The sequence below is a fragment of the Ailuropoda melanoleuca genome, chromosome 13 (assembly GCF_002007445.2).
Source record: "Ailuropoda melanoleuca isolate Jingjing chromosome 13, ASM200744v2, whole genome shotgun sequence".
Lineage (NCBI taxonomy): Eukaryota > Metazoa > Chordata > Mammalia > Carnivora > Ursidae > Ailuropoda > Ailuropoda melanoleuca.
Genome location: NC_048230.1, coordinates 28,080,002 through 28,088,937, shown reverse-complemented (window position 1 = coordinate 28,088,937; position 8,936 = coordinate 28,080,002). Strand labels below are relative to the sequence as shown.

The 8,936-nt window shown below is 60.5% G+C and overlaps 1 protein-coding gene across 1 annotated transcript in view; it reads left to right on the top strand.

Annotated features, from left to right (window-relative positions):
* Positions 1–8,928, top strand: part of PLCD3 (phospholipase C delta 3) — an 18,129-nt gene extending 9,201 nt beyond the window's left edge. The window contains exons 3-15 of the mRNA XM_034641735.1: positions 6–214; positions 488–617; positions 1,533–1,761; positions 2,206–2,407; positions 2,568–2,712; positions 3,962–4,114; positions 5,191–5,328; positions 5,449–5,599; positions 6,428–6,544; positions 7,417–7,583; positions 7,838–7,973; positions 8,048–8,197; positions 8,378–8,928. Coding sequence (XP_034497626.1) covers positions 6–214; positions 488–617; positions 1,533–1,761; positions 2,206–2,407; positions 2,568–2,712; positions 3,962–4,114; positions 5,191–5,328; positions 5,449–5,599; positions 6,428–6,544; positions 7,417–7,583; positions 7,838–7,973; positions 8,048–8,197; positions 8,378–8,466 — 2,016 coding nt within the window. The 3' untranslated portion in view covers positions 8,467–8,928. The remainder of the gene's footprint in view (positions 1–5; positions 215–487; positions 618–1,532; positions 1,762–2,205; positions 2,408–2,567; positions 2,713–3,961; positions 4,115–5,190; positions 5,329–5,448; positions 5,600–6,427; positions 6,545–7,416; positions 7,584–7,837; positions 7,974–8,047; positions 8,198–8,377) is intronic.
* Positions 8,929–8,936: the final 8 nt, after the last annotated feature.

Sequence of the window (8,936 nt, the reverse complement as noted above, 5' to 3'; positions counted from 1 at the left end):
GGGAGGCCGTCCGCGAGGGCCACCAGTCCGAGGGCCTGCGGCGCTTCGGGGGCGCCTTCCCGCCGGCGCGCTGCCTCACCATCGCCTTCAAGGGCCGCCGCAAGAACTTGGACCTGGCGGCCGCCACGGCGGAGGAGGCGCAGTGCTGGGTGCGCGGCCTCGCCAAGCTGCGCGCGCGCCTCGACGCCATGAGCCAGCGCGAGCGCCTCGACCAATATCCTGCCGGGTGCCGGGGTGGCGGGGAGGGAGGACCCGACCTTGGGGACCCGCGGGCCGAGCCAGAGACCCTGGTCGGTCTTCAGGACAGAGGGTGGCGACGCGGCCTTCCGCGTCTGGGGTGCCCGGTCCTGGCCCCATGGGGGCCGCGGGCAGAGGGAAGTACAGCCCCTCGACCCGGGGGCACCCCCCCGCGGGGGCGTCCCTGGCCGTCACCCTGGGGGGAGGGGCGGTGCCCGGGCTGTCGCGGCTGTTTCCTGAGCGCCCACACCTGGATCCACGCCTACCTGCACCGCGCGGACTCGGACCAGGACAGTAAGATGAGCTTCAAGGAGATCAAGAGCCTGCTCAGGATGGTCAACGTGGACATGAACGACATGTACGCCTACCGCCTCTTCAAGGTGGGCTCCTGCCCCGCTCTGAGCTCCGTCGCACCCGCGGGCCTCGCCGCCGGCCTTTGTGGACGGAGGGGCCTCTCCCTGCGGAAAGGCCACATCTGGGCCTAGTGAGCCTTTTGCGCCCCCGTGAAGGCGCTGGGTCACGATGGGCCCACCGTCCCAGGACTTCTTTCCTCACCCTCAGGCAGAGCCCCGGGTTGGGGAGGACCCTCCCGCTCCCCCAGAGTGAGCCGCAAAGCTGTGCTTTTCATCTCTCTGAGTCTGCAAGCCCCGGTGACCGCACACGGGCGTGCAGGCAGGAGTCAGCTCATGGGCTCACATGCACACCCTCCTCCACGGTGACACACGGGGCACCCCCCCCCCCGGTGACCGTAGACACCCCACATGTGGGAGCACTGACGGAGGTTCACGGGGGTCTGCTCGGCATCGGGTTGGAGCCCGTGGCAGACGCCTATGTGGGTGGTGACTGTCTGACCCACCTGCAATGCGGAAAGACGCGGGAGCCATGGCCCCTGTCCACCAGGGCCCACAGCTCCACGGGGACTACTCCCCGTGAGTTCAGTTATTTGTGGCTCACTGACCCTGGATGTGGATTTGGGGACAGAAGGGTGGCACTGCGTACACATGGGAGGAGGGCGCCCCTGGGTCACTGCTCTTCCTCCCACATCTTGATTTTCGGGGGTAGGTCATGGTGCAGGGGGACAGGCGCTAAAGCCAGGAGACCTTCCTTAGAATCCCAGCCCTGCAGTGTTCCAGCTGGGTGAGCTTGTGGGACACCCAGAGCCTCCTTGCTAGCTCTCAGTTTCTCTGCCTGGGAACCGGGGGACCCCTGCCTGCCCAGCGTGGTCGATGTCGGATGCGTCGGTGCAGGCTGGCTTTCCCAGGGTGTCCTCTGAGCTGCTCTGCGCTGCCTTCCAGGAGTGCGACCACTCCAACAATGAGCGGCTGGAGGGGGCTGAGATCGAGGAGTTTCTGCGGCGGTTGCTGAAACGCCCCGAGCTGGAGGAGATATTCCATCGGTACTCCGGCGAGGACCGTGTGCTGAGCGCCCCGGAGCTGCTGGAGTTCCTAGAGGACCAGGGCGAGGACGGGGTCATGCTGGCCCACGCCCAGAAGCTCATCCACACCTATGAGCTCAACGAGACAGGTGGGGGTCTGACAGACGGGGTTGGGGTCCACGCGGCCCTGTCTCGGCATCTGACAGGTCCGGGCTTCCAGCTAAGGGGGCTCCACGATTCCCGGCTGTGGGTGCCTCCTCGGGCAGGTTACCTTGCCTCTCGGAGACTCCGCTGCCCCATCTGTAACATGACATGGTAGCGTACCTGCCTCACAGGGTTTGGCCGATGACATGACTTATGGGGGCACCTGGCTGGCTCAGTGGGTAGAGTGACTCTTGATCTTGGGGTCGTGAGTTCGAACCCCACGCTGGGTATAGATTTACTTTAAAAAAAATAAATGGCATAACTTAAGTAGAGGCCAGTCAGTAGATAGGTGCTCATTATTACTACGCTGAGTGAGCTTTGGGGGCCCGTGGAGCCAGACATGGGGGTCCTCCCGGTGGCCTGACGATCTCCCCTGCCGGTCCTTGCAGCCAAGCAGCATGACCTGATGACACTGGATGGCTTCATGATGTACCTGTTGTCACCCGAAGGGGCTGCCCTGGACCCGGCCCACACATGCGTGTTCCAGGACATGGACCAGCCCCTCCCCCACTACTTCATCTCCTCCTCACACAACACCTATCTGACTGACTCTCAGATCGGGGGGCTCAGCAGCACCGAGGCCTATGTCAGGTACCGCAGCGGGGGATGATCGAGGTGAACACATCTGGAAGCCCAGCTCGGGGATGCTTTGGGCTTCCTGAGCGGGGGGCGGCTACCTGTCTCAGCCCATCCATTGCTCTGCTCTGTGGCTCCCACATGACACCTCGCCCGCCCATCTGTCTGTCCGCAGGGCCTTTGCCCAGGGATGCCGCTGTGTGGAGCTGGACTGCTGGGAGGGGCCAGGAGGGGAGCCCATCATCTATCACGGCCACACTCTCACCTCTAAGATCCTCTTCCGAGATGTGATCCAGACCGTGCGCGACCACGCCTTCACTGTGAGCTCCCAGGACCCCTGTGCCCAGCCCCAGAGCCTCCCCCGTGACCCCAGCGTCCTCTGTCCTTCCGGAAGAACCCCCCACCCCCCCACCCCTGTCCAGAGAATCACTCACTCACCAAGTGCTGCTGAGACAGCTGGCCGATGGGGTAGAAGAAAGCCGAGCGAGAGGCTCCCTTCCTCCATCCTCATGTTCAGTAAATACCGTAAAATCACAAAATGTCCAGAAGAAAACCTTGGGGGTAGGAAAGGAGGTTTTAATCATGACTCCCAAGGAGAAAGCCATGAAAGAGAAGTTCAGCATGGAGTCTGCATAAAATTGCAACTTCTGTTAAGCTATACACAGATCTTTTTTTTTTTTTTAGTATTTTATGTATTTATTTGCCAGAGAGAGAGCCCAAGAGTGAGAGCAAGAGAACACATACGCAGGGGGGGAGGCAGACAGAGGGAGACGCAAACTCCCCGCTGAGCAAAGAGCCCGAAGTGAGACTCGATCCCAGGACCCTGGGATCATGACCCGAGCCGAAGGCAGATGCTTACCCAACAGAGCCACCCAGGCGCCCCAAGCTATAGGCAAATCTTACCCACAAAAAATGGTGGGCTTGGGGGTACCAGGCTGGCTCAGTCGGATGAGCGTGCGACTCTTGATCTTGGGGTCGTGAGTTCAAGCCTCACATTGGGTATAGAGATTACTAAAAAAAAAATGAATAAATAAACTTTTTTAAAAATTATGGGCTGGGGGAAGTGTGGAACATAAACAACATGGCCAATGTCATTAACATATGAAGGGTATTTTTTAAAAAAGATTTTATTTACTTATTTGACACAGAGAGACAGCAAGAGAGGGAACACAAGCAGGGGGAGTGGGAGAGGGAGAAGCAGACTCCCCGCTGAGCAGGGAGCCCGATGTGGGGCTCGATCCCAGGACCCTGGGATTATGACCCAAGCCAAAGGCAGACGCTTAATGACTGAGCCCCCCAGCTGCCCGCATAAAGGGCATTTATAAAACAAAACCACTCCTGCAGCTGTCCTCAGCTTCCCAGACATTCCACCCTTTCCCTGAGACCCCAGATCTGACCTCTGTCCCCCCACGGACACACTGGCCCCACAGCATGTCCCACGTTCCACCTACTCAGCCCCCCAGAATGCCTTTGCCTGCCCGTCCTGAAGGGGGTTGGGGGCCAGGTGTAGTGGGGGTCCTGGTAGGGGGAGGGGGAAGTGGCTCTGAGTTGCTGCCCCTCCCCCCGCAGCTGTCCCCATACCCTGTCATCCTGTCCCTCGAGAACCACTGTGGGCTGGAGCAGCAGGCTGTCATGGCCCGCCACCTTCGCACCATCCTGGGGGACGCACTGGTGACAGAAGCGCTGGGCGCCCAGACCCCTGAAGAGTTGCCATCCCCGGAGGTAAAGAGTGCCCCAGACTCTCAGCCTGGCAGGGGAGGATCCGGCTGCACTCCACCATCCACCCCTGCTATACCCCCTCCGCAGGTCAGGACCCCTTACATCTCTCTGCCTCAGCCTCCCCTGCGTTCATCCGACTTCTGCAACCCCATGGTCTTGTCTCTCTCCTACCCACCCGTCTTGCTTAGACCCACTGCACCCTATTCACCCGTGCCCTGCCCCCGCACCGCCCCACTCTGCCGCCCTGCTACAGAGTCCCCTCAAACCAGCCTGTCCCACCTCCAAGGCCTTGGTTGGCGCGTCTTCACCTGAAGCTCCCTTCCCAGCCATCACCGTTGCCAAGTGCCCCCTGCTTAGAATTCTAGCTCAGCGTAAACCACCGCTTCCTGCGGTCCGAGGAACTTCCTTTGCTCTCTGGCCTGGGGTGGTTCTTCCTCCCAAACCCCGGAACATTTTATCTGCCTCCTCAGGACATTCGTGTTTTTCCGGCTCCTTGAGAAAACTTTCCTCCTACTCTCAATCCAAATGTGCAGAGAATGTTGGCTCACCTCTGGGTGTGTGTGTGATTTGATTTTTTTTTTTTTTATCATCATGAAACAAACATGGTTAAAAAAAATTGAGCTATACAAAAGTGTATACAGTGAAAAACGGGTTTTTGTCCTGTTTCACAGGAAGTGACCATCTTTAAGTTTCTTGTGCGTCTTTCCAGAATGTTCCCATGGGTATATACCTATGTGCAGAGCTATCTTCTCTTTCACATTCTACACAAGGAAGATCATGTGATTACATGTTCTACAGTCCCTTTTTTCACGGGCGATCTTTTTGGAAGAGAGCTCCTCTTTCGGTCCCAAGCTGTGTCATTCATTGGAAAGGCTGCCGTGTGGTATTCTGTTTGGGGGACCTCCCTAGCCAGTCCCCTGTTGATGGCGCTATATGTTGTTTCCCATTTTTTCCTATTCGAAGCATCCCTCATCTTCGCTTGGCCTTTCCTGCTCCCCCCGGTCAGCCCCTCACATAGTGGTGGTTGTATGACTGACAGGGGCAAGAGGGCATAATCCTTCCATATGGGGCCCCTACAGCAGCTGAAGGGCCGGGTCCTGGTGAAGGGGAAGAAGCTGCCAGCTGCTTGGAGCGAGGATGGTCGAATTCTGTCCGACCAGGAGGAGGAAGAGGAAGAGGAAGAAGGGGAGGCAGAGGCCGCAGAACAGAGGCGGCGGGTGAGTGGGACCACCGGGCCAGCCGGGCGGGGGTGGGAGGAGCTGCTCTGGGAGGGGAAGGAAGCTAGAAGGACAGAGGGGGCTGGAGCCAGTGGACCCCCTCTGAGGCTCATCTCCCAGGCCAAGCAGATCTCCCCCGAGCTGTCGGCCCTGGTCGTGTACTGCTGTGCCACCCGCCTGCGGACCCTGCACCCCAACCCGGTGCCGCCCCAGCCCTGCCAGGTCAGCTCCCTCAACGAGCGCAAGGCCAAGAAGCTCATCCGAGAGGCAGGTAGGAGCTGGGACATCAGGCATGGGGGGCTGGAGGCGCCGTGGAGGCCTGCAGTCTCCTGGTGGGGGGGCATCCTGAAGTTGGTCTGGAAAGGAGACTAAGAGGATTTCAGGGCCAGTGAAGGGGTCAGGAGGTCCCCAGTTTGGGGCTCAGGGGATGAGCGCCCGGCACATGCCCAGCACCAGGCCAGCATCGAGGGAGGAAAGAGGGTCCAGGGAGGAGGGAGGCTGCCGCCTGTCAAGCCTAGTGGCAGGGTCAGACATAGACGGGAGAGGTGGTGCAGGGTGACCAGTGGGCCGTGGTGGGGGCTGGGGGAGCCCGGCAGAGGGCGTGAGATCAGGGAAGGACTCTGGAGCAGGGGATGCCTGCAAAGACCCCAGACCAAAGGATGGGGCGGGAGCAGCCAGGTGAAGAAGGGCAAAGGGTTTGCAGGCTGGAGGAGCAGGCTGGACGAAGGCCTGGAGGCATGGCAAGCGGGAAGAGTCCTGGGGACCCACAGCGCGCTGGAGGAGTGCATGGGGGAGGCCGGATGAGAGCCAGATGTCAGCCTGTGGCCCCTGTTCCAGGCACTGAGTTGGGGGGGGATGCGGGGATTTGGGGCTGAAATGCAGTGCGAGGGTGTGGAAGGGGGACCTTGGCCCTCTCTGGGCTTCAGTAAGCTCCTCTGAGAGGCCCTTTCAGCCCTGGGGCAGGGGGATCTGGGGGCAGGGGAGTTCAGCCTCTGTTCCCAGCTTGTCCCTGGAGTTGGGGCAGAGGAAGTTACAGGCCCTGACACTGGGTGAGGGACACCCTAGGGGCCCTCACAGTCCTGCCCCAACTCTCCCCCAGGGAACAGCTTTGTCAGGCACAATGCCCGTCAACTGACCCGCGTCTACCCTCTGGGGCTGCGGATGAACTCGGCCAACTACAGCCCCCAGGAGATGTGGAACTCAGGCTGTCAGCTGGGTGAGTGGGGCAGGAGGAGCAGGGACAGGCAGGCCGTGTGGGGGTGGCCTCCAGGGAACCATGAGACGTCCGGGCAGGGATGGGGCCGTACAGCTTTCCAGAAGGTGGAAAAATGCGTTTTCTTGGTAATAACAATTATTAGAATAATTGTCAGGAAAATAAGTGGGTAGGGGCGCCTGGGTGGCTCAGTCGTTAAGCGTCTGCCTTTGGCTCAGGGCGTGATCCCGGCATTATGGGATCGAGCCCCACATCAGGCTCCTCCGCTATGAGCCTGCTTCTTCCTCTCCCACTCCCCCTGCTTGTGTTCCCTATCTCGCTGGCTGTCTCTATCTCTGTCGAATAAATAAAATAAAATCTTTAAAAAAAAAAAAGGAAAATAAGTGGGCAAACAAATCAGACTTGTTTCTTCATAACAGTGTAAAAGTCTGACATTTTTTATGAAGACAAAAGTTCAAAACCTCTACTCCCATGTGCCCCCTGACACACACACACACACACACACACACACACACACACACACACATATCCCTGGCAGTCCCACTGAATCAATACTGACAAGAGTGGGCTCTGGAGGGATGCCGAGCCCCAACAAAGGAGCAAAGGAGGGGACTGTGGTCCCCTCGGGGGCAGATGTGGAAACTGCAGGCTTCCTGGGGCCCGACTCTGCCCTGGGCCTGTGCCCAGCTGCACCCTCTGGCCTGGAGGGATACCAGGGATAACGTGCAGGTGACAAGGGGGGCTGGGTCCCTTGGCTGCCACGATGCCACGAGGCACCCCCTAAGCCCCGGTGGGGGTGGCCCGTGAGACCCTGAAACGGAGCGGTGAGAGGAGGGCCACTAAGAGCCCCTGCCCTGACCCCACTGTGTCCACAGTGGCCTTGAACTTCCAGACACCAGGCTACGAGATGGACCTCAATGCCGGGCGCTTTCTCGTCAACGGGCAGTGCGGCTACATCCTGAAACCCGCCTGCCTGCGGCAGCCCGACACAACTTTTGACCCTGAGTGCCCTGGGCCCCCCAGAACGACTCTCACCATCCAGGTCAGCAGCCTGGACAGGCCCGACCCTGGGGTCACAGCTAGTTTTGGAGAGATTATCTGCAGGGTGCCAGGCTTTAGTACCAGACGGAGGAGGCCTGGGGACGGCTTGGGGTGAGGGCAGTCCGAGTCTCGGTCCCGTGCGGGGAGGATCCGGGTGAGTGCTGAGGGCAAGGGACTTCCTGCCCTAACAGGGGGGACAGGCAGGCATGGGGGGCCCAAGGGGGCCAGACCGAAGCTCCCCTTCATCCCCTGCAGGTGCTGACGGCACAGCAGCTGCCCAAGCTGAACACTGAGAAGCCGAACTCCATCGTGGACCCCCTGGTGCGTGTAGAGATCCATGGGGTGCCCGCAGACTGTGCTCGAAAGGAGACCAACTATGTGCTCAACAACGGTGGGTGGGCACGCTGGAGGCAGTGGGGGGGCCTGGGGGCCGGCTGGCTCTTGATTGGCCTGCCTGCTCCCTAGGCTTCAACCCCCGCTGGGGGCAGACCCTGCAGTTCCAGCTGCGGGCTCCGGAGCTGGTGCTGGTCCGCTTCGTGGTGGAAGATTATGACACCACCTCCCCCAATGACTTTGTGGGCCAGTTTACGCTGCCTCTCAACAGCCTGAAGCAAGGTTGGCGGGGATGGAAGGGATGGGAGTCTGCGCCTCCAGGACCCTATTTACCTGGGCTTTGGATGTCCTCCGAGAGCTTGCCCTGAGCCCGGGGCGGGGGGGATGTGGTTTGCACCCCCGCGGTCCTGGCCCTGCAGGGTCGGGGGCAGAGAACCTGACCCGTGGCTACGCTCCCCACAGGTTACCGCCACATCCACCTGCTTTCCAAGGACGGGGCCTCACTGTCGCCAGCCACGCTCTTCGTCCACATCCGTGTCCAGCGCTTCTGAGGGCGGGACTGACCCACGCTGGGGTTCCTGGGGTGCCGGGCTGCAACCCGCCACAGAGGCTCTCTCCTCCTCTGGAGCTGCGGGGTGGAAGGAGACCCAGCCCCTCCAGCCTGCTCGCTTTGCCCATTCCATTCCACTCTGGTCTCAGCAGGGTTCTGGGCGCTGCTTTGGTCCCCTCTGAGAACAGGCGAGAACAGGCCGTTGCTCTTTTCCCTGTGACCCTGGGGCCTTGCGAGAACAGGCTGTTGCTCTTTTCCCTGTGACCCTGGGGCCTTGCGATGGCCCAGCTCCTCCGATTCTTGGCCCACTCCCTCCTTGTGGCTCCTGAAGAGCCAGGCCTGTTGCTGCCAGATTTGGGGAGAACCTGTGAGCCTTCAGCTCTTCTCTGCCCCCTAGGGGGGCCATCCCAGCCTCCTTCTCCCAAAGTAGTCCAGCCCCTTCCTAGCCCCCACCCCACCCCAGGCATTAGC